The following is a 26,931-nucleotide window of genomic DNA, read 5'->3' as shown; positions in this document are numbered from 1 at the left end:
GCGGGAGTGGCAACGTACGTGATCACCACATGGTGAGTGTCCTTGAGGAGTTGGATAGTCTCTTTGACGGTTTTTTCTTGATCCAGATACCAGCGGTTGATGTCCTGCTCGTACAGTTTCCAATTGATGGACATTGTGGGATGGCGGAAGTGAGCCGTGACAGTGCAAGAGGGAAATGCTGTCGTGCACGAGAGCAAGCTTCAATCTTCTCGTGTTGAGAAGGGTGAGATGAATTGATCAGCGCCTAGGCAAGGCCTTGACTTTATACGTGTGCCTGATGATGGTACCGTTGGGTGCTTGGCGACTATTTTCGGACGCTGTTATGGACGCCTATTGGATGCCTTCTTTCTTGTCCTTTTGTTATTTTTATGCGCGGGACTTTTGGTCCATCGCTCCACTCCCCGCATCCTTATGCCCAATGACATGTCGAGAGGACGGCGAGGCGTCTTTGGGCTCTGGCGGACTATTGGGCTTTTGGCTGGGCTTTTTGGTAAGGCGTGGCCTTTTGGCAGCCTAATTCATATGGGGAAAAAGGCGCATTAGTATGGTAGTGAATAGGGTATAACTTCGTAAAATATTAGCTATTGGATTAGAACTTGATGGTCTACCTATCCTGCACGCCAGCCCTCGATAATGGTTTCTCTCGTGACATATACGTCCTTGTCTCCCCCGCGAGGCTGATTCGAGTGCGAATTAAAGGCGCATTCGGGGTTTTCCATGACCTACACCGTCGTTATCTGCTCAGTGGACTTTGCATCCACGACACCCATATTTTGGTGCAGATGCTGGGGAAGATCATCAAGGAGTTGCACATGAACGATATGGCTTTTTGAGTCAGACCTTCTGCCTCCTCCTTTTCCTCTGCATCGGAATACCCTTCAAGTACATACAACAAACTGTAGACGAGTTGCAGGCAGTGGTGGTATGTATCAGCTACCATATACTCCAGACTGGAACCATATAGTCCTTAGCTGTCAATAACTTACCTACATAGGAACGACACTGCCAACTAGTACCAGGCTGGGGTCTAAATAGCCCATCATCCAACTCCATTCTCCCCTTTTCTCATCTGCCGCGCCGTTACCGAGTTTCCATTTTCTGATTAGCGTCCAACAACCCAAGGCCATCGATGATAGGCTGAATTCAAGTCATAAGGCTTATTCTGAATAGAGTTTCCAGCTGCCTCGGCCCGCGGAAAGCGCGGCGTCCTACCCCACAGCTTCGCAACTGTTGTTCAGCGCCAGCATAGTCTAAGAACCAGCGATACTGCATTTCTGAGCTGCGGGGTACGAAGTCCATGTTTCAATTGCGTTAGATCTTGAAGATGATCACGGTGTGGAGGAAGTGGACAAGAGGATACTCCACGTTCCAAGCCCGAAACGTTGACCCCGTGTCTCGCTCCTCTTCCGTATTAAGCTCATACGGCATAGCGCCTTGGCAAGATCCTGGCGATTCCAATTATCGTCTAGTATCTCATTTTTCTATCCATTTTGGTGCATTTGCGGAACCATCATGGTCGCTAAGCCGTAGGAGCTTGTTGAGTTGTTGCGGTCTATAAGTTGAAGGCTGGACACCGGTTTTCACCATTAACTTTCCACTGTTCGCCATACCATATGCCCTTAGCCTAAGCCATCCGGCATCCCTTACTGCCGTAATCTATTTCACAATGAGTCCCCAATTAGACCCAGAGTTTGCCGCTGGAGCGGCCCCGATAATTGCTACCATGTCAGGCTTCAAAAAGCCGGCGGCACACGACGTTATGACCGGCGACAGGCAATGGGTGCCTCTGATTTCGGCCACGGGAAGCCCACTCTTCCCGAGGGATTGGAACACGAGATCCATCATATCCCCACTCCAGACGGTTATCAGCTCCCAGTCTGGCGATTTAAAAAGAAGCAAACGGACTCGAAACTAGGCGCAGCGGTCATCCATATTCACTTTGGCGGCCTGTTTGCTTTCAGCCCAGAAGTTAGCCTCCCGCAACTATACCACCACTCGATGGAAACCGGAGTACAATTCTTCTCGGTTGACTATCGGCTTGCACCCGAGCACCCATATCCGACTCCGCTTGAGGACTGCTGGACCGCGCTGACATGGGTCATATCACAAGCCTCAGTGTTTGGTGTGGATACAAGTCGGATTGCAGTCATGGGAGAGAGTGCTGGCGGTGGCCTCGCCGCTGGGTTGACGCTCCTTGCCCGAGACCGCGGGCTAAACCCTCCACTTGCAAGACAGTTTCTACTTTACCCTATGCTGGACGACCGGACAAAGGACAAGGCACCGCCTGGAGTCTTCACCCTCTGGGACGATGCTGATAATGTCACTGGCTGGACTGCTTATTTAGGGTCCAAGGCTGGAGGAGACGACGTGCCTGTGTATGCAGCAGCCGGCAGAGTTAAAGACGTAACTGGCCTGCCGCCATTATACACGGATATTGGTCAACTGGATATTTTCGTGCAAGAAACTCATGCATACGTTGGGAAGTTTCTTGCCGCTGGTATTGAAGCAGAATTCCACATCTACCCAGGCCTGTCTCATGGATGGGAAGGGATTATGCCTAGCCACTATGCTTCTACGGCAGCGATGCGAAACAGGGACCGACAATTGAAGACGCTGTAAGATAAATCTCAAGTTGGCGATATTAAATGGACACCGTAGCAACTTCTCTCCTGTTGGGCTTTTGCTTCTACCTCAACATACGACTCCACGTTTTGCCTCGAGAGACTCACAAGTGTGAGCACTCACCTCGAGATTAAAACAGGCACTCCCGATATCTCTACCCTCAAGTATCTACTTTACTCAACGGCTATCTATGATTTGCAGCATGCTCTCCCGCTCTCTTTCCTGCAAAGACGCCGTCCGCAATGGAGAGCCCGCTGATGTATCCATTTGAGCAAACCCCCACAGCAGACCGCCCAGCGGCGTAGAGACCGATGATTTTCTCATCCTTTTCATTCAAAACAAGTCCAGTATCTTCGTCGACCCGTAGACCGCCAAGGGTAAGTCCCGGTACAGCGTGGACTCCTTCGGCTGTGATCGAAACGTCGATGCCGTAGAAAGGTCCCTGGGTGATTGGCGAGCAGTAGTCGGGTGTTTTCTGCATCGGGTCTGTCGCTCCCGTCGAGATGGCGTTATTGTATGCGTCCACAGTGTGACTTAAACCGTCTGATGCTATGCCCAATTTTCTGGCTAGTGCCTCAAGCGAGTTTGCCTTTTTCCTGCTCCAATACAACCACTCGATTGCTTGCGCTTTGCCAGGCATCTGCATTTGCGCCCACACTTGTTTCTTCGCCTTTGCCATTAGTGCGGAATCAAGTATGACGAAGGCCTTGCCTCCAAAGTGCCGGATGATGGTTTCGCTGAGGGCGGCTCCGTAAACATCCTCGGCCATCATGCGCTGACCACCATCGGAGACGATGATGCCCTCCAAGAGGGCCGAGGGTGGATAAAGAAATCGCCAAGCGGACATTCTGTTAAGATGAGATACAGAACCTCCAGCTGCCTGGCCGAGCTTGATACCAGATCCGTCATCGGCCGGCGTGCCGAGGGCTTTGACGTTGGACCATTCGGGGAGATGCTCCTGTCGCATCTCTGGATTGAAGGCGAACCCACCGGCCGAGATGACGACGGCCGGTGCACTAGTTGTCTCGAGTTTGGACTCTCGCTGCCAAATTCCTTGGGCACGGCGAGTCATTCTATTCGCAAGAGGTTCAAGAAGGAGCTGGTATTTCAACGCTCCCTGGCAAAGCTTCTTGTGTTTTGGGAAGTTTGGGCTCGTATGGCGGAGAGTCCGGTGCTCGATCCCCGAGACAGATCCGTTGCTGTCGAGCAATACACGCTCAACTTTGGAGGCCGGTAAGAACTGAACACCTAGTCGCATGGCTGAATCAAACAGCGCGCGCCAGAGTCCTGCGCCGGAGAACCCTGGATGGACCATCCGGTGGCCTCGCGGGGCAGGTTTCGCAATGGTGTCGAAAGGATGAGACTTCTCGTTACCCGAGTAGTATAGATAGTGCTTGTCGGTGGGAAAGCTCGTCTTATACGGACACATGGATGCCTCGAACCGCGCGCCGTGCTTCTCCAGCCATTCGAGGCGCGAGACGCTCTCGTCACAGAACCGCTTCAACGTCTTCTCCCGTACGGCGTCGCCAACCTCTTCACGCAGGTACGCCATCATGTTTTCCGGCGTGTCGAAGCCATATCCAGCTTCTTTTTGCTGCTTGGTTCCTCCTCCTGCGTACACAACACCACCAGACATGGCTGATGCGCCGCCGCCGTGGTTGCGGTCGATTAACAACACCGACGCGCCTTTCTCAGCGGCGGCAATGCTTGTGCACACGCCGGCGACGCCGCTACCGACAACAATAACATCTGGCTTTTCTTTGGGAGGCGTTGTGGTGTATAATCGCATGTGTCGAGGCGCCCTTGACCCCGTGTGAAAGGATGCTTGCGACACTGAAATCCAGCAAGTGCGTATTAGACAGGGTGGGAACGCGGTGGTGATGGAATGATACATATTGAAGAGTGATGCTCGGGGTGACTTTGTGCTGTCTCCAATTGATCTTGGCTCGTCATTGATCATTAACTATATGACATTTCAGAGCCAAGATGCTGTAACCAGAAGCCCAGTGTTCACTCATGATTCGGAACCCGATTACCGCGCGTCCCGCGGGGATCCGCGGCCTGGTGACAACCCTTGCTTGACGCCAGAGATTTGCTTCCATCGTACTCACTCATCATCTTGGTGCTACCACAACACGTGTAAGAAAATCCCGGGGTCTCGGGGTATCCTAATCGCCGAAAGCCCCTTGACATAAACGCGGGGAACCTGGTTCTTACCTGTCATCATCAGCTTCAATTGAGCTCGGCCAGCAGCTTACGAGTATCGCGAGTCTGCAGCAGCAACACCATGCACTGAGATCAACACTTCCCTGCCAATCTCACCTCGATTGATTGAAACCTGTCGAATTTCACGCTTTTTGCGTACCACCTTTCCCGCTCGCTTCGCCTTAATTTTCTCGACATCTTCTGCCAACTATCGACATGAGAACGGCTCCCAGTCGACTCTGTCGGCTTCACGTCTGGCGTCCCCGCTCCCATCCCGCTCGAGTCTCTTCTAGCGCTTTCGCTTTCGTCAACGCTCGGCCTGCGAGAGCTTTTGCTACCATTGGCAGCAAATTCGACCATGACGAAGAAACGGATATTTTGATCGTTGGGTCAGGCGCAGCCGCCCTCACTGCAGCCCTCCGAGCACACGCCAAAGGCCTCCGGGCAACAATAATAGAGAAGCGCAATACGGTTGGTGGTGCGAGTGCAATATCCGGAGGCGGCCTTTGGATCCCCGTGAATTCTGTGTCCAAAGCTGCTGGGATTCAAGACAGTAAAGAAGCAGCTTTGAGATACATGGACCAGGTTGTTGGCGATGTCGGCCCAGCCTCGTCCTCCGCCCGCCGACACGCGTACTTGGACAATGGTCCAAAGATGATCGACTTTCTGCAAGAAATAGGCTTCCAATTTCGGTTCAGCAAGGGCTATCCGGACTACTATCCAAACGCAGAGGGCGGCATGGGGGTTGGCGGAGGCCGAACGATCGAGTCGAAACCATTCAATCTGAAAAAGCTCGGCAACTGGCAGAAATGGCTTCCTACAAACAAATCCCCGCCAATCCAGACAAACGATGCAGGTACTATCACGCGGATGACCTCTTCGCCCGGCGCGTTTCTTTACACTGCACGGAAAATGATCCCCCTCATGATAAGAGCCATGGCAGGTCAGAAGCTTACATCCATGGGCCATGGGCTAGTGGCACAGCTCTTATATCTCAACAAGTTACAGGGTACAGACATCCGTCTTGAAACGGCTTTTGTTGATCTCATCAACGGGCCAAACGGTAGCATCACTGGGGTCAGAGTCAAGACCAAGGACGAAATAAGAACTATCCGTGCCAAGCGTGGTGTGGTGCTCGCTGCAGGAGGTTTCGCCCATAACTGGGAAATGCGGGAAAAATACCTTCCATCGCCTTCAAATACGCAGTGGACTATGACACCAGACGGAGATACTGGAGATGGTATGCTCGCTGGGGTGGACGTGGGCGCCGCAACAGCTCTGATGGACGATGCGTGGTGGACACCGACCATCTTTGATCCAGTCACTGGCGCATGTTTCTTCACCCTCACAGAACGAGCGCGACCATATTGCATCATCGTCGATGCGAGTGGCCAACGGTTTATGAACGAGGCGCAATCCTATACAGCTGCGGGACAGGATCAGTACGCGCGCAACCGGAATGTCAAGGCAATCCCGGCCTGGATGGTGATGGATTGCAACCACCGGAATCGGTACATGCTTGGGACTTTGTTCGCCCGAGCGGATACTAAGAAGGCTATTGCTGCAGGCAGATTATTCAGGGCCGATACTATCGAGGGCTTGGCCGATCAGATCCAGATTGATCCGCAAGGACTAGCAGCAACTATTCAGAAATACAACGGCATGTGCAAAACAGGCATCGATTCAGACTTCGGAAAGGGCAACAGCGCATATGACAACTATTTCGGCGATCCCATGGTAGGTCCGAACCCGAATATGGGTCCACTGGAAAAGTCACCATTTTATGCCATACAGGTCTGGCCTGGTGACATAGGAACCAAGGGCGGGTTGTTGACCGATGAGTTTCAAAGAGTCTTGGGAAAGGATGGTACTGTGATTAAAGGGCTCTATGCGATTGGCAATACATCTGCGAGTATCATGGGACGCACGTATCCTGGGGCTGGGGCGACACTAGGACCAGCAATGACGCATGGGTTTGTTAGTGTTGATGACATAGCTAGCAGAACTTGAGTTTTAAAGCCTGTTTACAGAGAATACCTCTAATCTACAATTTAGTCTGCTCTAGACTTCGCCTCATACCCCTATACTTGGCTGGCCATATGCCGGACTTTCCAGGCGCGAGGATGCCGTTTGGGTCAATGCAATCCTTCAGCTGCTCAACGAACCGGCGGTGAATATGCCCATTAAAGTCAAATTGATCGGAAACAACATCCATAAAGTCCAAGTGGGTTCGGTACTCGGAGTAGCCATGCTCCCGTGCCGAGGCAAGAAGCTGGAGGAAACATCGCTTGGCTGCGACCTACTCCCAGTTAGTGTAGAAGACAAAAGAAAGCAGTGGATAAGATACATGGGGAAAATCTCACCATGTCGTAATATTTGCCCGAGACATCTAGGACATTTATTCCCGTGGCGGCTAGAACGAAGGATCCGTACACGGAAGAGTCCAGGGTGGTTTTGTAAAGACGCGCCAAAGTGTCGAGGGAACTCGAACGTCAATTCTGCGTCGTACCATCCACTAACTTTAGTCATGTGAGACTTGTTTGATCTGCGGTATCGGCTAAAGAAGGCTGCAGTGAGAAGCCGCCGCCCGCCGCCCGTCGCCTTCGCTCTGAGGATTCGATTCCGATATAAGACAGTTCCTCCACGTATCCAGGCGCGGCTCGGCTCGCATGGAATTGCATCGGCATCCATTCCAATCTGTACGGCTCTGAGGCTCCTCACCTGGGCAGCGTCGTGGTGTGTAAAAAGGAAGCCGATCAGGTGGATGGATTGTTAAGTCGCGAGACGATGAAAATGGTTGTAGAGGCTGTGCGCTGAGATTTTTGTCATTTCAGTACCATGCAGGGCATGTTGGCATTCTTTCCCAGTCACATTCACAGTCACAGATTTGGGCGGGGAAAAGCGCGCATAGTAAGAAAAACTGTGAATTAACACAGCATAGCCCGTCTATTTGAGTCATGATACGGAGTTGATGCCTACTACGTAGTAGGTTATCTTTGCCAAGTTATCTTTGCCCCTCCACTGTTCAGGATGCGAGTGGCTGCGACTTGCCCGTGCTCACGGAACCATGAACGTCTGCCTATGATACGAACCCTGAATAGCTGCTATTAAGTGTGTTAGCGTCGGCATTTCATCGTAGCGACTTCAACAAGGTTTCGAGGGATCCGCATTTGTAGGGCGGTGCCTGGACATGGGTGAAGCGGCCTGCTGGAAATAGATCAAATAGCTCACGTTCCCTTCAATCTGTGAAATAGTCGGTCACAGCTTGTTCATACGCTTCGCAGCATCTTCTTATCCCCCTCCTCACAAACCCTTGCATTTCTTCCCCTAAGTTCGTGTTTTAGCGCAAATATGGATGCCGGACTAGCCCCTTGGGAGGATTCTCTTCTCATTGCTGCAGCTACTGGAGACATCGCCAGATTGCAGGAGGAGTTGGACAAGGGCGCGGATGCGAACTCTCGTGACACCGAACACCAACGAACTCCACTATCTTGGGTCGCCGAGAGAGGGTATGACGATGCCGTGCAGCTTCTCCTCGGACACGGCGCCGACATCGACTCATTGGAGCCCAAATTTTGCAGAACGCCCCTCTTGGAGGCCATTGCCAACGGGCACGAAGCCGTGGTAAGGCGCCTAGTTGAGGCGGGGGCTCGCGTCGACACCCGTGATACGATGGGTGACACGCCGTTGGTCCTGGCTGTCAGAGAGGGCATAGCTCCCCTGGTAAGTCTCTTACTGGGGAAAGGAGCCGACGTGGACGCCAAGGAATGGCGTTGCGGCCAAACTCCTCTGTCACTGGCCGTGGCGGGAGGCCACGAGGACATCGTGCAGTTGTTGCTCGAAAACAACGCCGCAACAGACATCACAGACGATGCCGGCCGAAAGCCGTTGGCATGGGCCATCGAACAAGGCCACAACAAAATCGCTCGTATTCTGATGGCTCGGGAAGGGCCGGAGCACGCCGATGAAAACACAGCATCATCGTCCGCCGAAGAGCAGAGCCCCACGGATGAGATGTACCTTTCGGCTTATCCGGATGCCGATGTTGGATCCAAAGAAGCCCGTCTAGCGAGAGCGGTTAAAACGGGCGACGTCGCGAAGGTCAGGCTGGTTCTTGAGGAGGGTGCCAACCCAGACCTCAGAGACAAGGCCGAACAGACTCCCCTCATGTGGGCCGCGGAAGAAGGATTTGCCGATGTGGTCAGGCTTCTGCTCGAGAAGGGTGTCGAGGTAGACTCGAGAGATGAGGAGGGGACGACCCCTCTCTCGATCGCGGCCGACTATGGGCATGCAGAAGTCATGTCTCTCCTGTTGGACAAAGAACCCGAGATCGACTCTCGAGACGGGCAGGAGCTCACGCCTTTGATGGTTGCGGCGTCGAGAGGGCACGAGGCGCTTGTGTCTCTCTTATTGGAGAGAGGAGCAGACCCAAACCTCCGTGACGACAGCGACTTCACACCGTTGTTACACGCGGCCCTCGATGGACATGCGGGGGTCATGTCGCTTTTGTTGGAGAGAGGCGCAGACCCTGATCTTCGGGATGAGAACGGGCAGACTGCCATCAGCTGGGCAGCAGGACACGGCCATTTGGCGGCGGTCGAGTTGCTGCTCGCGAGAAACGTCTCCCCAAACGACGACGAGTACGACACAACGCCCCTCTCCCAGGCCCTGGACTATTCGTTTGACACCGAGGACTACTCTCTCGTCAAACTACTCATCGACCGCGGTGCGCAGCCGTTCTCGGACGTGTACTGGGACAACCGCTCGCCCCTGGAGCTCGCAGCAGCAAACGGCCTCGAGGAGATGGTGACACTTTTCCTGGGGGTTGATGCCGAGTCTGAGGGCGCCAAGCAAGAACACGTTCGGAAGGCTATCTGCGAGGCTGTTGACAATGGCAGGGAGGACTTGCTCAAGCTCTTGTTTGAGCACTACTCCCCCGTCGACATGGGCGCTGAGACGCCGTTGCAGTGGGCAAGAGGCAAATGCTGTGGGTCTGAGCAGGCTGTCCGCCTCTTGCGGCCATACTTTCCGGCTGCTGAGGAGGGGGAGGAGGAGGACTAGGCTTGGGTGGATGAACGATGGAGATGGGTGGAGTAGCGATTAACTTGGTCCCCCGTGAGTGCCAAAACGAAGGGTGCGAAAAGTTGAGATACTTGGGCTCAGATGCAAAGTAACAGCAATGTCACGTTATAATATACTAATATAACTACCTCCGCCCATTCCCCCCCCCCATATAACCATCCTCATGTAAGGCTTTCTCTTATTGTTGGCATCTCTTGTGCAGCCACCTCGTTTGCCGTCATTTCTGCAACGGCTGGGCTTGTAGTTGGGCTGGATGACGGAGGGACCGAGCCCTGCAGCTCGTATGTCGGGCCTCGAGGGACACAGTCGGAGTGTAATTGGGCTTTTTCATATTTTACCTCTTCTTGCTGCGGACCTGCTGGAGTGCTTGCATTTCTCTTTGGAAGATAACGACGCCAGAAAAAAAGGGTGCCGAGGAGTATTAATATGATGCCGCAAGCAACTACTGGCCCAATGATGGTGGCTTTTGACGCTTTTGGAGGTGTTAATGGGTGGTTTGTGAGATGAAGAGGCTTCTATACTTTTGTTGGAACTGGAACTCGATGGTATGGGCTCTTCCGCCGAGCTTGTTGGCGAGAAGGCTGATAGGAGAGGTCAGATAGACACTTTAATTGCCGGGCGTTGCCGTGACTTGCATTGGGTTTGAGTGAGGTCTTTGAGGCCAGGTTTCACCATGACAGTTTCAACTTCGCCACTTCCATAGGTCAATGTAAGTGGCACACATTTAGTGCAAGGGATAGTTGGCGTTACACTTCTCCCGAAGGTAGGTATTACCTGAACCCACGATGTTGAAGTTGTGACATCGACGCCCTGGCAATAGTCGATGAATGGCGCAAACTCTGGGCTAATGTAGTCGCTGAGAGGCAAATTATTTGACTCATTGTCCATTATGCAGGACGCACAAATTCCATAGGCACTTATGAATGTAGAGCCTGAAGTGCAAAGTGATGGAACTCGACCAATATTTAATGGGATTTTATATGCATTGTCTTTCTTGTGTCACTAGGTTACTCCGGCAAATGTACGGATTGGGGAGAAGGAAGGGGCTATGTTATACTTACTGCAATCGTCATAGCATTGCGCTGGAAGTACGGCTCGATGGAAAAGAAGCGATTTCCCAAGAGATGAGCCTGCATCGGCGAGGGAACCGCCGTCTCGAACTCGGAGGACTCGGCGAGCTAAAGTCATGGTGTCATGATCGGCGCCTTGTCTCCAACATGTGTGAAATATTAAATAAGAGAGAGGAAGGTGGATGCGTGAGCTTTCGGAGATTAGAGTCGCTGTCTCATTGGACTTTGACATGTGGCTGTCTTGGCAACTTGAAGGTCCAATAGGTTAGCGAGAATGGCATGACTGCATGCTGCGAGGTCTCAGGCGAGACACCAAGACGATGTTTTCGCTGATTTTGGGTGTCTCAATTCCGTAAAATATAGCGAGAAATGGTCCCATTATGAACACAATCTATGTTGCAGTCGCAAAATAATACGTCATCTCATTATTTATCTAGTCATAAAGGCATGCTTGATCAGTTAGCATCACAGGCATCAGGCCGAATTTGAAATGGCACTACTTGAGAGCGTAAGCTACAGTATGCAAGGGCCCCGGAAATAGTATATTCAGCTGCAGCTGAAAACGCCACCTCGGTCATGGTCCTATTGCGCTCTGCTCAGAGGCGATGGTCTGACCTGCAAAGCGTCTACCTCAATTCCACTCTAGCTTCAGTTTCTCTGATCACAGCCACTAACCTATATAGGTTTGTCGACTCCCACCTGCCAGATTACACCGCGCCCGCTGTCCTGCTAAGTCTGAACCTCTACAAGGAGACGTTGGGGATTTTAGAAGGAGACTCGCAGGGGAGGTTTGACGCACTAGGCAATCGGCGGGGAGATCTGTAAAACATGATCCGGGAGTAACTGCAGCTTGGAAACGAATCAAGAACCAAGAGTAGAGACAACCAGAAGAGCCACTATGGGCTTTCTTTGGTGGGTTTTCGAGGTGGCAGTGGCAGAGCCAACTGGTGGTGGCAGTGCATGCGGTTTTGCTTGAGCAACATAGCGTGACACTGTTCAGCCTGATATTCCTTCGCCAATATAGACCCTCTCATTAAGCGATTGGAGCGAGAGCTTTCTCTGTTGCACTTTGTCCGCCGCGCCCGGCCACCAAGTGGCGAAGCATAGTGGCAGAGCGAGCATTTACTCCTGGCATAGAGTGGTCGTAATGAAATGTCTATGCTGACTGGACCAGGCTGTAGGCTGCTTAAGGCGGGGGTGAGGAAGATGTAGGGTTGGCTAACTGCAGTTAGCTACCTAAGTTGAGCTGCAGCTGAACAAATGAAGTGCAGTTTGCTGAGAAAGGTGCTTCGGCGAAAATGAATATACTGCCAAAGCTTGTAATACGCCCTCAAGAAAGGGTTAATTACAGTAAAAAGTCACTTGGTCACTGGTGTCGGCGATTGTCTTATGAATCAGATGTGCGTCTAGACATGGGGTGAACCTGGCTGCGATACACTCTTCAACAGGACTATTATAAACTACTAACGCAACTTCAAGTAGCATTTAAGTCCTTTCTGGCGCGGGAACCAACTGCCGGTAACCTCCCAAGGTTGGTCAGCGTCAACAAGCGATATCTCATAGCGACGGATTAAAGTCGCGACAATCTTATACACCTCCAATTGGGCGAGGTTTCGACCGATACAAATTCGAGACCCGCCACCGAAAGTCAGGTCTGATGCGTTGTAGAGACGAAGGCGCTCCTTGTAACCAATGTCCGTCTCGTCTTCATTCTGCAGCCAACGCTCAGGGCGGTAGGTGTCGGCATCGTCACCCCAGATGCCCTTGTTACGGCCGACAACGTAGGGGTTGATGCCGACAGCAGTACCAGCAGGAATATAGCGTCCGTCGGGGAGTTTCAGGCCCGAGTCGGGAACGTAGCGCTCCAAGAGCATGCAGACACCTGGATGCATTCGCATTGCCTCACGAACAACAGCCTCAAAGTCTGTAGAGCGTTGGTCAGCACCGTTGGACGTTGATGCACGCGAAAGGGTAACTCACAGGGCAGGGCACGAGCGGAACTGAAAGAAGCAATATCGGCGAGGTTGGCGGCGAGGATTTCTGCCTCCAGCTTCTTATAGGCCTCACGATTGTGAAGAGCATACCAGAAAATGGCACGAATCGTAATTGCGGTAGTGTCAGCGCCGGCAAGAAGGTTGACAAGGAGGTATCCCATTATGACGCCATCATTGACGAGTTCAGGGTGAGTCTCCTTGGATTCGATAAAGTGCTGCAAGAAATCAGGAACTTTGGGGTCGTAGTTGGAATCCTTGCCCTGAAGGCGGGCGATCAGATGGTCAAGGGAAATCTTGGTGATGTTGGCCAAGTTGGGAGGCCCAATCCGCATGACGGGATTCTTATCAAGCAGAAAGTCCAGAAAAGGCATTTGGCCAACAGCGGCGAAGCTGAGGAAGAAGATGAGTTAGGAGATGTTGTATCCACCAGGTTGCATTGAAATGGCCAACATACTAGTCAAGAGCCTTGTCGGCAATTCCAATTGTGCCATCATAGTCGAAGCCCTTATCCATGTAGCCAAAGCGCTTGCTGAAAGAGGCGGCACCATTGGTGTCCCAGGAGTCTAGACGAGTTGGTTAGTCTATCATGGTCTGAGATCAACCCGGCTAGAAACATACAGAACCCGATCCATTCGCCGAGGTCGCATTCCTTGGGCTGGGCGTCACTCATGAAACGCTTCTCGAGGTGGCCGCAAAAGTCTTCGATGAGAGTGTCGAAGAGGGGCTCGAGACCTATAACGCTACTCTGGCTGTAGTATTTGACAATGGGGCGCTTCATCCGGGCATGTTCAGCCTGATCAGTGGTGCTAAATAGATGATACGTGATCTTGCCATTTATGACAGCACTATTGTTGTGGTAAAACTCGGTCTATTTGTTGTATTAGAACATTTTCCTGAGTTGCAACAGGCTAACAGTCAGTAGTCGTTATGGACAATTACCTTTTGCCACTTGCCATCGGTTCCGTAAAGAGTTTTGATGAGTTCGGGGAAATCCAGGTCAAGGGTGTTGGGCCCAATTCGAACAACAGGACCATATTTCTCATGAAGTTCTTTGATCTTCAGATGATAGCTACCCTTCCTTACCACGGACAGTCGCCATAAGTTGGTCCAGCCTATGCAACAAATTTGCCTCTTAGCCCAAGAAATTCTCCACCAACATCCGACGCGCTGGAGTGAACTTACCGGCTAAGCTGGGGCTAGGAAACTGCCCTAGAGGAGAGAAGAAGGGAGCAACGATCCACCAAGCCGTGATGATAAGAGCAGGGACAACAATAGTTGCGCAAATGTACTTCCAATCGGAGACCTGGATGAAGCCAGCGATGGAAAAGGTGTGGATGGAACTCATGATGGTCTGAGGGCAGTTTCGTTGAGGAGCCCGGTACTCTGTGTTTCCACCGGTGCGTCCCTTACGTGGAAACGAGAGAAATGCCGCATGGAGGACATGGCTTGTCATTTAAATCCGAACTTTCTTTCCCGGGTGGGAGGAATTGCCCGCGTGACGTGTGAGACTAGGCCGCAGCCGACAAGGAACAGGCCATATTTGCTCTAGTTTGAGTTGAGATGCAGAAACCCCCTTGAGTCCCTTGCCATTATCAGACAGGTGTGACGGATGGAGTAGCAAACGGCCCAGAATGGCTCCAGCTTGTTGCAACTACGTAGTACGGTATCAGCCAAGGGCCAACCCTCCCGGGGTGAAGACCCGGCTTTTGGTACAGTGGCACTGCCGTAGGAACGTGGCAACGTCGACGTCCCAGGCTGCACCGCTAGACTACTCTAAGGAGCGAATACTACCCACCCCAGCTTCAGGAGATTGACTTCAGACGGGCTCTTGTGGAGAACGGATTCGCAACTGAGCAATCAACCAACGGTTTCTGACAATCACGACTCAGAACCTCGTGGGGACAGCCGTATCAAAGCAGCCCTTTTGTCAGCCTGACCCTCTCCACATGCCGGGATGCTTCTTCAGTTCAACGCCTCGTGCTGTAACCTTACGGGGCGAGTTCTCGCCTATTCCGATTGGCAGGGTAGGACGGCTCATCGCTGTCATATCCACTCATAAATGCGGGCAGCGGGAGTACTATGGTAAGGATGTGGAGAGACGATGAAGCCCTGAACCACCGGGCCGACGCCACGGTGTTATAGCGCGAGAGGGACTGCATAATACCTCGCCAGCATAAATTCCTTCCGCCTTGACGCCAAGAAGGCGTCATGTTACGCGTTCGGCTTCAATTGTGTGTGTCAAGTGCAATTGCGATATCCCACCTGGGAAGAGCTGCGAAGTAGCGTTTCAATTCGCCAGTTCTACTCCGCGATCTGCCTGACCTTGACGTCGTATTTGTGATACGATGTGATCTTCCGACATTTGTAACTTGCTTCTTTTGAGGGGTGTTCACGACAGGGGTCGACATGATCTGTTTTTCCTGCCCCGGCTATGCACTCCTCAGCAAGGTTCAGGGTTATATCAGAAAATTTAAACCCTGTGAATGTTGGTCGCAATCGCCGGTACAGAATGCTACTGGGTACCCTAGAGGACGAAGGTTTAGAAGAGAGAAGAGAACAGATTAGAGGATAAGAAGGGTATCCATTATCTATCAGACCCTGCATCAGGCCATTATTCCTCGGGCGTACGGATGGTGGGGTTCAAGCCGATTAAGATTCAGTAAGCGTCGTCATCGGCTTCTTTTGTCTGTTCCATCGTCCTCGAGCAGAGAATACCGCAGCCTGAAAGGGGATTCGTAGCCCACTACGTAGCCCTGTCCTCCACTTGAAACAGCTTGGCTCATGGGTCGTTCTTAAACCAATTCACGGAACATGAGATGACCGCCCGGTACACTAATTGCCGCTACATCTGGGAGTTTAGTGCATCTGCGACGCCAGACTCCTCCGGTAGTTGGGCTGGAGAGGGAGCCGGGCAGAATTTTTAGTTCCTTCTCAGCCACCGATCAGCAGGGGGCATTGACGAATATTCGAAATCGTCCTGGTCAAATCCCTCCTCTTAGTTCTTACACTCCTCGCAGAGAGCCTCGAAGCAGATTGGGGAAAGGTGGTAGCATTGTGAATAGATCAATGCACCATGAGGCCAATCGGAACCTCCGCAGGACCTGGAGGCTTGCTGGGGATACCCACATGTTGTCCGTCTAGCCCATTTAGTTAATGCCGATGTCGATCATCAGGGATTGAAGTCCAGTCCACGGACCAACGGGACGGTGTTATGACAGGGTCAAGCGGCGTCGGCTGAGGCGTCTAAAATCGCTTCAAGCGACAGACAATTGAAGCCATCCCGAGAAGCTTTATATACGCCACCTAAATATTTGCAAAGCCGGTCACTTGGAAGGTCGCTGACAAGAGACATTAATGGATCTCTTCTAAGTCAATGTCCTAATATTTGGCATGCATCCCATTTGCCTCTGTTACTGCCTGACAACGTAGGGGTATTGTTACGGCAGCTGTAGCCATGCCCCAATCCTTCTCCCAAACATCCCTGGACCCGGCTTCTGCCAAGAGACGCAACCACAAAACATGCATGCCCCCTTACGTTGGACACGCTCCACGATGCCAGTGGGGTCAAGCTCTTCACCAGGCCTTCGTATAATCCATGTTCGTGTGTGCCTTGCGCCTTTAACCCAGGTTTTGTCAGACCAAAGGGTCTTCGTCCAGTGAGTAAACGATCCGATTGTGATGATCTTCTGCAAAGGCAAGTCCGAGCTGTCGGGTTCGTTCTGTAATTGGGGGCTTCCGCCGTGCATGGTACTTCTTAAAGCCGGCCCTTCAAAGAGCATACCGAATTGCATACTCAGAGCAAGACCATCCAAGAGCGGCTGGGATCTACGCATAAGCCATACGCCTGTGTAAGCAAAGATTGACCTGATCTGCAGCTTGAGGTAACAGCGGTTGGGACTGCTGATGTGTCTGCTGTAATTGACATAGATTTCTGAGAATCTTCTGCCGCAATTGATTCAGCTAATCCATTTTAACAATGACCATTGTTGGACTGTGAGAGAGACCGAAGTAGCCTAGGAAGTCTTGAATGCAAACACCATATTAGCTGAGAGAGAGACCGAAGGATCCTATATCAATACAATCATCAGCTTCTTGATCCACATATCCAACAACAGATTAAAACTGCAGTCTCTGGTGTGGTGGCAGAGGTACCCTTTGGACCTGGAAAGTGAATGGCCTTGTAACATTGCTTTTCCTATGGCGCACGCTAACATTACGTTTCCCTGATACCGTAGTAATACAGGAGGCCGACGGCAATGTCACCCTGCCCTGACCGGGATGGCCGACTTTGCTTCCCATGCTAGCTCATTGTAGAGCGGGCCCCGAAATTCGGTTACCTTCATACTCAATGCCATCGACCAACGATTCGCCGTTGCGCTTTCTTTTTCTGATTTCTACGGTACTATGCAAGTGGCGCTTGGCTGGGCTCGTTCTTTCACTCTTTGGAACCCTAGGGGATATATTTGACCGCATCATCGACCTCGAGAATCCGAGCATGGCTCAGTAGAAAACGATTATCTCGTCCTCCTACCGACACCGACCTGACGGTTCAGCGCCCGAATGCGAGCCATCTGCGCGATTGCTGAGACGAGCTCCTCTACGTTGGAAGCCAACTTCGCCCAGCGCAACCCGACTGCCGGAAAACTCGAACCAACAACCAAACCATGGCGATAAAGGGGGATGGGCTATGGACCGTTGCGGTGATGTGGTCGCTGACGGCTGTTACCTTTGTTTTTGTCGTGTTGCGAATCTACACTCGAGTCGGTGTCGTCAAGTCGTTTGGCATTGACGACCATGTGTACAACTTGGCCTTCGTAATAAGTCCCAGTCTAACCCATTGATGCCACTAATTGCTTACCCATCCCCTTCTAGGTATTCCTCACCTTCTACACGATTTTCATCAATGTCGCCGCCACCTATGGCTTCGGGCAGAACCAGGACGATATCCTAGACCTCGACGACTTATCCCATGCGATTCTCTTCGAAGCCACTGGCCAAACCTTTGCTGTCATCGGCATGGCTGTCGCAAAGTGGTCGCTTGGCCTCTTTTTGCTGCGCCTTGTGAAGGCTAGGTGGCACAGGATTGCTATCTGGATATCCATGGCTTGTCTGATGGGGGCATCTGTCTCAACTTGCTTCGTCTTCTGGTTGCAATGTACACCACCGAAATTTCTGTGGGATCGTCGTATCCCTGGGGGATTCTGCCACATTGATTCAACACCGGTCTCGATGTTGCTTTGCAGTAAGTCTCCCAGACCTCCCATACAAGCGCCATTTTCAACCGAATAAGTACTTACTGTGAGTAGTTCTATGCGTAATTGTCGACTTTTTCTATGCTGCCTTCCCCTGGCTCTTCATATGGAGTTTGCAGATGAACATCAGAGAAAAGATAGTTATTCTTGCCAGTCTCAGTCTTGGAGTTATGTAAGTGAGATTGTCTGTCTTCCTTGACTTTGACTAACTCGTCCACTAGTGCCGGAGCTTGTGGTATCAAGCGAACAATTGAAGTCCCGGCTCTTTCAAGTCCCAACTACCTCAGTAAGTTCTAACCGTGTCCGTCACGAATGATTGCTAACATTTGTCTCAAGAGGACACCGTCGGCCTCATCGTGTGGTCAGCTGCAGAGATCGCTGTCACAATGATCTGTATCGGTATACCCGTCTGTCGCCCCTTGTACAAGCGCTACCTTGATAAGTGGACATCTCGCGATGCCAGCAAATATCAGGAGCAGATTGAGGGAGGCGGATCCTATCCGTTGCGCACTTTCGGTGGAAGCACGCTGCGACCCGGCCAAGCGAACAAGGATGACGATACTTTGGACGACAGAGACTCGATCACAAAGGAAGAACGAAAGTTGGGAATAGGCGGCCCGTTCACGAAGTCATATGCAGTGGGAGGCGGCCGGATACGCGGTGACAATCAGAGTGACGAGGAGATCCTTGTGCCCAATTTCAGACGAAGCCAACAGAGAGCCGCTGAGATTGATGCCAAGCAGATGGGTATGGGAATTAGAGTGACTGAAGAGTATAAAGTTACCTCCTCTTGACTAGATATCTAAGTTAATTACTCTGTGAGTAGACTGACTCTTTAGTAAATTAACTTGCCAGAATTTAGCAAAGGAGTTCCGTTATGTGACGTCAACTTCTCTGCCTAGCAAGCCGGTCACGTCCTTATCCTTTTGGATCAATATCCGTGTTGTGATTTGGGTAGGTTGTCCTGGTCAATACAGAGGGCGTCAATCCACGAGTTTCTGGAGGCCGGTAAGTTGTGGCCTCTCGCTCCAGGAGAAGGCTGCAAAGACTTTTAGTGACCGGGATTGCGTAGCCGTTGCAGGCAATCGGCCGGCTCGGTTTGCTTGTAATGCCCCTCGCAGCTTTCTCGCTGGTTGAAAGACCCCGGCGTACGAGATGATGTCATATTCAGGGGAATCGCCTAGGCTTATTACTTCTATGTTGCAATCGACGATACCTCTATGTTTAGGGACAACCTTCCGGAGCCGAATATCGCGATGGTACGGAAGACGTAAGGTTGAGTGCAAGGAGCTACTCAAGGTCGTCGGGGGCTGAGACATGGTTCACTTTAAATGAAGACATTCTTGGTGTTAATTTTTTGCTGAAGTTGATGTCGAATGAAGGGTCTTCCGCTCGGAAGGATGGGCCAAACCCCTGACAATATTAAAGGAATAGCAGGAATCTTTGTATTAGCCTCAAGTTGAAATAATTATCTATCTGAGTCTAGAATTTCCCATTAGTCATTGTAAAGGACACTTCATGGCTGAGACAACATCATACGCTTGTCGTCCAAGTATCCAGATCCATTCAGACCTGGCCTACCCTAGACCCATGATGCACCTCACTGATATTTCAACAATCGAAAAGAACGATGCTTATGGTTGGCAGATGCTTTATCCCTTCTATCCTTTTACGTGTTTCTTGCAAATTTATTTTACAAGATGAAACCAGATATGCACAACAAAAGCGCAGTAGATAGAAACATTTCGTTCTCACGTCCAGGGCACACCGCTGTCTCCTCATATCTTGGAAACTGGCGCAATCGTTACACCAAGGTGAACATCAAGGAAACATCACTAATTGTTGTCACGCTGTTGAAGCTGCTCTAGCTTTGGCGTAATGTTGTTCTTCATGATGTAATGGGGCGTGCTTGCAGTCCTGTGACCAACGCAGCCAACCAATCTCGTCGTCCACTTTGACCAAGCTCACATTCCAGCCACTTAGTGCCGGCAGACGGCAGCACGACAAGATGCCTATGACACCGTTGACGCACTCGACTTGGAGCTAATGCCAACCTTGTCCTGCTGGCTTAGCTTAGGTGGCTGGTGCTAGGCGTATTAGCATTAGGCCTAGTCAATTGAAGACACGAGGTGACGACATAGAAGCTTCGTGTGGGTCTGGTCTGTGGTCTAAATTATGTCACTGGCGTGAGCTGAGCCGATGGGTGACAGAAAGCTCAAGCGGCAGATGACACAGTCCACGCAGCAATATGTCTTGGGTAAACTATCCCCCTTAGCTGTGGAGAATACCTGAGCAATCGGAAGCTTCTTAGGTCGTAGATGTCATTGGGTTGAATGTAGAGGCTGGCATGATCGAGATGCTAGCAAAGTAAGGCGTGGCGGTGACGATGGCTGAGACGCATAGCTATATGAAGCTGGCCTCACCCCCAATTGATCGTAATTATCTTTAATAGCATCACTGCATTACGATATCACATTTCTACAACGACATCCTTTCTCACTGTAGTCACCCTTCGTCAATTGATATCCACCCAAAAGCACATCATGGATATGGGCACTAAAATCAAGGCGGTTCTGCTCGGCGAGTCCAGCGAGTCCAAACAACCCACCACCGCCACTGGTACCTCCGACTACTCCGACACTCCCGGAACATATCCTGACAGCGTCGCAACCCCCCGCTCCGAGGCCGCTGCAGCATCCGCTCACGAACACAACAAACTCCACAAGCCCAATGACCCTCGAGGATGGTCTGCGGAGGAGAAGGAGGGACACGGTCATGGCCATGGTCACACCGACTCAGGCGTCGGCATTACAGACTCTCAGTACGGGTCGTCCTACACTCACCAAGCCCCAAGCAACACGTTCGACAATCAAAGAGCCCTCCCCCCTCAAGAACAAGGAATCCAGGGTTCAACTTTGGCCGAAGACCTAAAGGAGCCCGGTCATGATTCCACCACAGACGCCACGACTCCTCTTCCCCCTTACCAGCGACAAGAGAACACCGAGTCGGATCCTGAAGGAACCAGCAGCACCCAGAAGAGCGATACCCCGTATTGGGGTAACCTTCCCCGGGGTGAAGGTGTGTACAACACTGTGACGGGACATGGCAGCGGAGAGGATCAGCACTTGCACGACAGACAAACCGATCCCAGCGCAGTTGCTGCCACCTCTCAGCTGTTGGATAATGACCCGGACCGGTCTTCACAACAGCGAGCCATGCCCGAAGACGTAACCAAAGTCGAGGGTGACAGCACTTCACACAAACTCCATGAAGGCCAAGATTTGCAAGGACAGACCCTTGAAAGTCAGAACATGCAAGGTCAGACTTCTGGAAGCCAGGACTTGCAAGGCCAGGACTTGCAGGGGGAGAAGCCAGGAGAGCAGGGGGACTCGCACTACAAGGAGGGTCTTACTGGCGCTGCAGTCGTAGGCGCGGCTGGCGTTGGTGCACATGAGCTAAGCAAGCACCACGAAGACGACAATCTCCGGCGCACGGCCGAGTCTCAGTCACCAGGAGGCGTTGAAGATGGCAAGGGTGGCGGCATGTTTGGTGTTTTCCGCCGCAAGTCCAAGGACTTGACCAAGAACAAGGACGAAACAGACCACCCTACCGAGACCAAGGAAGGACGCAGCTTTCCTCTGTTCCGCCGAAGCTCCAAGAGTCACCCTGAAGAGACGGGTGCTCCCGAGGAACATAAAGAGAAGAAGACAGGAGGATTCTTCCATCGCAGCCACGACAAGGACGCGGCTGATCGCAGCCAGAAGTTTGAGGAGAAGGAGAAGGAGAAGGACCAAGGCATTGGCAAAGGTGCTCCCGCTCTAGCTCTCGCCGGCGCAGGAGGTGTTGCTGCTTATGCTGCTTCTCGCGATCATGACCAAGACCGCGAGGCCAAGGACAAGTCTCTAGAGGGCCAGCAACACGAATCCGCCATCCAGGATCCCTCCCAGAGGATTGATACAACCCAAAGAAGTGGTCGTCAGGACAACGAACCGTCTTCTGATGCTACGGGTTCTCAGTTCTCTAAGACGGGTGCCTATACTGCTGGTGGCTTAGGCGCAGCTGGTGTTGGTGCAGGTCTCCTGGCCTCTCAGCACAACAAACGCTCCGATGACTTACCTGAACAGTCTAAGATTGATGACAGCACAGCTCGAGGCTTCCAGCCTACCAGCCAGACATCCGATATGACTTCTCCCACTTCTCTCGGGGATTACACTATCCGTCCCCATGAATCTACGACCGATTCTGGCCGAAACAAAGAGAAGCAAATGATTGACAACTCGAACGCGCCTGTGGAGCCTGTGACAAGGCATGCCAACGAGGGCCAGTACAATGTCCTTTCCTCGGGCACTCCATCCGGGGTGAAACTTGACGATGATGAGGACATTCCTAAGCAGACCAACATTCCCGACCGTACTCAAAAAACTGATACTTCCAGCGGCCATGGCCTAGGATCCAAGGCAGCTGTCGGCCTCGGTGCTGCAGGTCTCGGAGCTGGTGCTTACGAGGCCACTCGCCATCGGGATGTTCCTGAGCAACAGCACTTCAGCCAGCCTGATGTTCCCGGTCAGACTCAGAGCACCCTCGACACAAACCAGGAGCGTGACTACAAGCCTGCCGCCGGCGTAGGTGCAGTTGCTGCGGACGAATCTCGCAGGCCCGAGGAGAAGAAATTTGACAAGCCGTTTGAGGACGAGTCTCTTGAGCAGCTCGGCCAGACCCAGCCTCCTATGAGCCAGTCTCAACAGGATCCTCTCACCCAGACTCGAGAAGACAAGGCGGATCGTGAGGATGATAGTCATCTTGGAGCTTATACAGCTGCTGGCCTTGGTGCCGCCGGTCTTGGTGCAGCTGCTTACAGCTCCCGTAAGCCTGAGGAAAAGAAGTTTGATAAGCCGTTCGAGGGCGAGTCGCTCGATCAGCTCGGCCAAACCCAGCCACCTTTAACCCAGTCCCAACAGGACTCGTCTTTCCAATCATCTTTCCCACCCCAACAGGAACCTTTCACCCAGACTCGAGACAATGAGGCGGACCGTGAGCAGGATTCTCATCGCGGAGCCTACACCGCTGCTGGCCTTGGCGCGGCCGGCCTGGGAGCTGCAGCTGCTTACAGCTCTCGTAAGCCTGAGCAGGAGACTACTCAAGACCAGGACAACCAGCCGCTGGAGCGAGAATCTTTCGGCCAAAAACAAACCGATCCGTTGCCTCAAGGCTCTCACCCTGATGCCCGGGCCGCCGCCGCTGCTGCGTTTGGCTCCCACCGACCTCAGGAGCTTACCAGGACTGAACAGTCTCCTCTGACCGGATCGTTTGCGGGAATCGGAGGTGGCGGTCCTGGCAAGGTCATGCACAAATGCACTGAGTGTGGCAAAGACAATGATATTAGTGATTATATCAGCTCTGCTTTGAAGGGAATCAACAAGTAAGGTATTCACTTTTTATGTAAATTGTATAATTAATTTTGCAGGAGTATAGTTACTATTGCACGAGTACTTCTTCCTCTTATTGAGCCTAGTTAAATACTTGAACCAGCCCTTTATTATCATGAGATTCCTTATTTTCTATTGTGATGTATTTATGAGGGTTAAGGTAGGGGTGGTAGGTCCGTCCAACACAAAGACCCGATTCTTGGTCTCGTTGACTTCACGGGCATGAGCAACGAATGGCTAGCGAATGCTATACATCATGACCTAATGGGTTTACCGGATATTTCCATACTTATAATCACGATCATGTCTATCCAGATTTGTATCCCAAAATATTATAGAGATATATCTCGTCCCGAGAGGTGTGGGAGCTGATGACTTGCTTTCATAGTTCCCGTCCGGAACGGTGATGTTACCTACCATTGCCTTGTTCATTATATCATGCTCCAGATCTTCCAACATCCGTACTGGTACCATAAGCTTGCCCGATACGATCCGGCTTGAGAAAAGGATTCCGGGGCTGCGCAGGACACCTCAATCTCAACTGAAGCTCTCCCCCAGGCCGCAGATCATCCTCGGAAACACCTGTTTGTCTGCCATGCGGCGCTTCTACATATGCAACCAGCCTAACCGTTTTGAACGAGGCTACCCCGGCAGACGTATTGGCTAGAAGCGGCTGAATTGGTGGCTCAGACTGGTGTGTCAGAGTGAGTAACTCCAAAATGGTATCCCACGCACCACTGGAGGGTCGGGAATAGAACAAAAGACAGGTATGAACGAAAGCAATCGCAGCATGGAACAGTAGAGCAACAATGGATAGATAGTCAAACCACCCCATTGCTTGCATGACATACCCCCTGTAGGTAGCCTTCATAACCATTCGAGTTAGATTTGGTTTCAGATCCGGCGGTGCTGGGAAGCTCTCTTTAGGAGCACCTTGTCGAACCATTGTCCTAGCCAAGGCTTCACTCTCGACCTTCCACTCCGTAAATGGCCAAGCCTCTAAAAATCTACTCCCATTGTAGTTAGGAATGAGGCCACAGCGTGATAGGCCATCCACCACCGCTGCAGCTATCACAGTCTCAAATCCCTCGTGGCTGCTCGCCAGTGGGTTGAAAACCATGTCGAATAACGCCTCCAATGTCGTTTGATTGGAGCCGAGCTGTGTGAGCCAGGGTAGTCCGTTGAGAGGTTCATTTGGTAGCATGGGTGCTAGCATTTTGTACCAACTTGGGCGGAGTCGAATCCTCGGCCATGATCCGTCCGTAGGAGGTTTCCAACGGACATACCCCAGAGTGCGCTCCAGATCGTGGGATTTTGTTTCAATCAAGTTCTGCACTCTTCCTAGGTGATATTCATGACTGAGCTGGTTGTTGGATCTCATCTCCATCAAGGTATGTGCTTTCACCCATCGTGCATCTAGTGAGCAGGACAAAACATTCGTCTGTGGCATCTCAGCACTGCTATTCCAAAATCTCCCTAGAAGGACTACCAAGTCCAACGAGTTGCCGGTAGATTCCGTGTCTACAGGGAAAATGAGTGTCCTGCGTCCGTTCTGGAAAATCTCTCCGTTGAGGAGGGAGGAGCTATTCTCAAGGAGTCCTCTGCCGGCGAGGTCCTCCTGGATAAACTCCAAGACATCGATAGTCTTCATTTTCGGCAGTTTCAAGGCCTTTTCCTCGGGATATTCGGATGGTATCCCCCACCACTCGTCAAACTCGTGAATGCTGGGAAACTCGACGGTCAAGTTCTCGCCCCATAGCCAGACATTCCCCTTGGGCTGACAGAAGACTCGGACTGCGGGAACCTTGGTCTCGACCTGAAATCGGATCGGATCCGCCCACATGAGATACTCTGGATAAGGAGACGTCTGAGGGTGGATGTTGTAGAGAAATCCGAGTGCGTCCCTGTGTAGGCCTCGCATAGCGTCTTGAAGGGTTGCAGTTGCTGCATGCGCTGTAAAGGCCCAGGTATTTGCTTCCGCACGAAGGGCTGGCCTTGCGTAAATCATCTTCCTTATCCTCCAGTCTCGCAGTTCGAAGGAAAACCCTGTGTTGAGATGGTTCCACCAGGTCGAGAAGTATTGGTGAAGCGACGCGAATCCAGCCCCGGGACACCTATTATCATTGAACAGAGCTTCGTGAGAGCAGTTCGCATCGGAGTAGAAGTCAGCGTCCAAGTTAGTAGGCCAAAGCTGTTCGTCGCTCCCTATTCAATCCTGTCAGCTGGTGAATTGCATTCAAGGAACCACGCCTCATACCGTTGAGCCAATAGATGCCTCCACCAACCGGCCAATCCATTTGCCTAGGTATCATGAGCAAGGCAGCCGCAGGACCAGCTAAGAGGGCTAATGCGCCGCCCATTGCAATGAAGAGGCAAATTCCACGTCTCTTCCACCGCTCCTTTCGAGTCATGGTCGTGTTGCATCTTGAACCTCCGAGAAACTCGGCTGACCACAAATACCTGTAAGGTTTAGTTAGTCTTCAATTCTCGCGCACTAATTCATCAAACCTCACTGTAATTGTGAAAAATTCCAGCCCGAGACAAGAAGGCCGAGGGGAACGCCCTCACCAAACACAAGCTCGCTTCGAACGATGTGGAAGATGACGGCTCCGACGCTTGCTACCACGAGAAGTTCCTAATCCCTAGCAATCAGTCTATTGTCCTTCTCGTGACTTGGCCGATCACAAACGTACCTGAACTTTGGCAGCAATCTGTAACAGTCCCATCTTCAGGTCGTCTTGGTTCTCAGGGCCTTGTAACTCGGATCCCAGAAAAAGTCCAACCAGGTTGATGGCGACTAATGAAATTGATACAAAGGCGGGAGTAAGGTGAACTGTGCAGCGAGCCAGGGCAAGCCATGGTGATGATTGTAATAGGACTTTCGGTCGTTCATCGTTCCTACTGCGGCGGAAAGTGGATGCTGAGAGACTGAGAGTTCGGAGGAGAATGCGAAATCGGTCAGCGATCGAAGGCAGTGAGACTTTTGACCTGATGGGCGACAGGAATCTCCTCGGTTTATCTTTCAGGGCTGGAGTCTTGCTTGATTGCGTGGGGACTTGCTGGGAACGTAGCTGCACGTCTTGTTCCGGTTCCTTGATAGTATCTTCACTGGGATTCGACATGATCCTGGCTGTTGCGGACAAGGCAAATAGGACGACGCGAGATAAAGAGCTGAGGGAAAGAGTTTACAAATGGTCGAACGGAAAGGGCGCGTCATTTAATCTGCTGACTCCCACAGCCTGATCCTTCTCGGAACCCTGCAGCGCGAAGGTGCAGCGCT

The 26,931-nt window shown here is 51.8% G+C and overlaps 7 protein-coding genes across 7 annotated transcripts; 4 read left to right on the top strand and 3 right to left on the bottom strand.

Moving 5' to 3' along the window:
* Positions 1 to 1,776: 1,776 nt before the first annotated feature.
* BGZ61DRAFT_540601 (esterase/lipase) lies at positions 1,777 to 2,619 on the top strand (the record flags this gene model as incomplete). Its single annotated transcript, XM_046254932.1, has 1 exon — positions 1,777 to 2,619. One exon carries the CDS (start codon positions 1,777 to 1,779, stop codon positions 2,617 to 2,619), a length of 843 nt encoding a protein of 280 aa, XP_046095290.1.
* Positions 2,620 to 2,806: 187 nt separating this feature from the next.
* Positions 2,807 to 4,411, bottom strand: BGZ61DRAFT_500057 (FAD binding domain-containing protein; the record flags this gene model as incomplete). Its single annotated transcript, XM_046251499.1, has 2 exons — positions 2,807 to 3,097; positions 3,149 to 4,411. The coding sequence occupies 2 exons, from the start codon at positions 4,409 to 4,411 to the stop codon at positions 2,807 to 2,809; spliced, it is 1,554 nt and encodes a 517-aa protein (XP_046095289.1).
* Positions 4,412 to 4,443: 32 nt separating this feature from the next.
* On the top strand, positions 4,444 to 6,837 carry BGZ61DRAFT_567772 (FAD binding domain-containing protein; the record flags this gene model as incomplete). Its single annotated transcript, XM_046255978.1, has 2 exons — positions 4,444 to 4,469; positions 5,175 to 6,837. 2 exons carry the CDS (start codon positions 4,444 to 4,446, stop codon positions 6,835 to 6,837), a joined length of 1,689 nt encoding a protein of 562 aa, XP_046095288.1.
* Positions 6,838 to 12,442: 5,605 nt separating this feature from the next.
* BGZ61DRAFT_540597 (cytochrome P450) lies at positions 12,443 to 14,318 on the bottom strand (the record flags this gene model as incomplete). Its single annotated transcript, XM_046254931.1, has 6 exons — positions 12,443 to 12,903; positions 12,960 to 13,363; positions 13,428 to 13,536; positions 13,592 to 13,841; positions 13,913 to 14,085; positions 14,156 to 14,318. The coding sequence occupies 6 exons, from the start codon at positions 14,316 to 14,318 to the stop codon at positions 12,443 to 12,445; spliced, it is 1,560 nt and encodes a 519-aa protein (XP_046095287.1).
* Positions 14,319 to 17,637: 3,319 nt separating this feature from the next.
* BGZ61DRAFT_371278 (uncharacterized protein) lies at positions 17,638 to 19,019 on the top strand (the record flags this gene model as incomplete). The annotated part of the gene is made up of 5 exons (XM_046242085.1): positions 17,638 to 17,787; positions 17,846 to 18,215; positions 18,280 to 18,397; positions 18,447 to 18,511; positions 18,562 to 19,019. 5 exons carry the CDS (start codon positions 17,638 to 17,640, stop codon positions 19,017 to 19,019), a joined length of 1,161 nt encoding a protein of 386 aa, XP_046095286.1.
* Positions 19,020 to 20,680: 1,661 nt separating this feature from the next.
* Positions 20,681 to 23,692, top strand: BGZ61DRAFT_465883 (uncharacterized protein). The gene has a single exon (XM_046247633.1). The coding sequence runs from the start codon at positions 20,769 to 20,771 to the stop codon at positions 23,646 to 23,648; it is 2,880 nt and encodes a 959-aa protein (XP_046095285.1). The 5' UTR covers positions 20,681 to 20,768; the 3' UTR covers positions 23,649 to 23,692.
* Positions 23,693 to 24,120: 428 nt separating this feature from the next.
* On the bottom strand, positions 24,121 to 26,617 carry BGZ61DRAFT_292061 (uncharacterized protein; the record flags this gene model as incomplete). The annotated part of the gene is made up of 4 exons (XM_046238584.1): positions 24,121 to 25,856; positions 25,909 to 26,111; positions 26,165 to 26,286; positions 26,345 to 26,617. Coding segments are annotated over 4 exons (2,334 nt in total), but the record flags the coding sequence as incomplete, so codon positions are not given.
* Positions 26,618 to 26,931: the final 314 nt, after the last annotated feature.

This window comes from Ilyonectria robusta (assembly GCF_021365365.1).
Source record: "Ilyonectria robusta strain PMI_751 chromosome Unknown BGZ61scaffold_45, whole genome shotgun sequence".
In the NCBI taxonomy this organism is placed as follows: Eukaryota; Fungi; Ascomycota; class Sordariomycetes; order Hypocreales; family Nectriaceae; genus Ilyonectria; species Ilyonectria robusta.
Note: the sequence above shows the minus strand (reverse complement) of the source record. Positions and strands in the feature narration are given on the sequence as shown.

Bases quoted from the DNA above. Each gene is read 5' to 3' on its own strand.
- BGZ61DRAFT_465883 (XM_046247633.1), top strand. From the start codon at position 20,769: ATGGATATGGGCACTAAAATCAAGGCGGTTCTGCTCGGCGAGTCCAGC.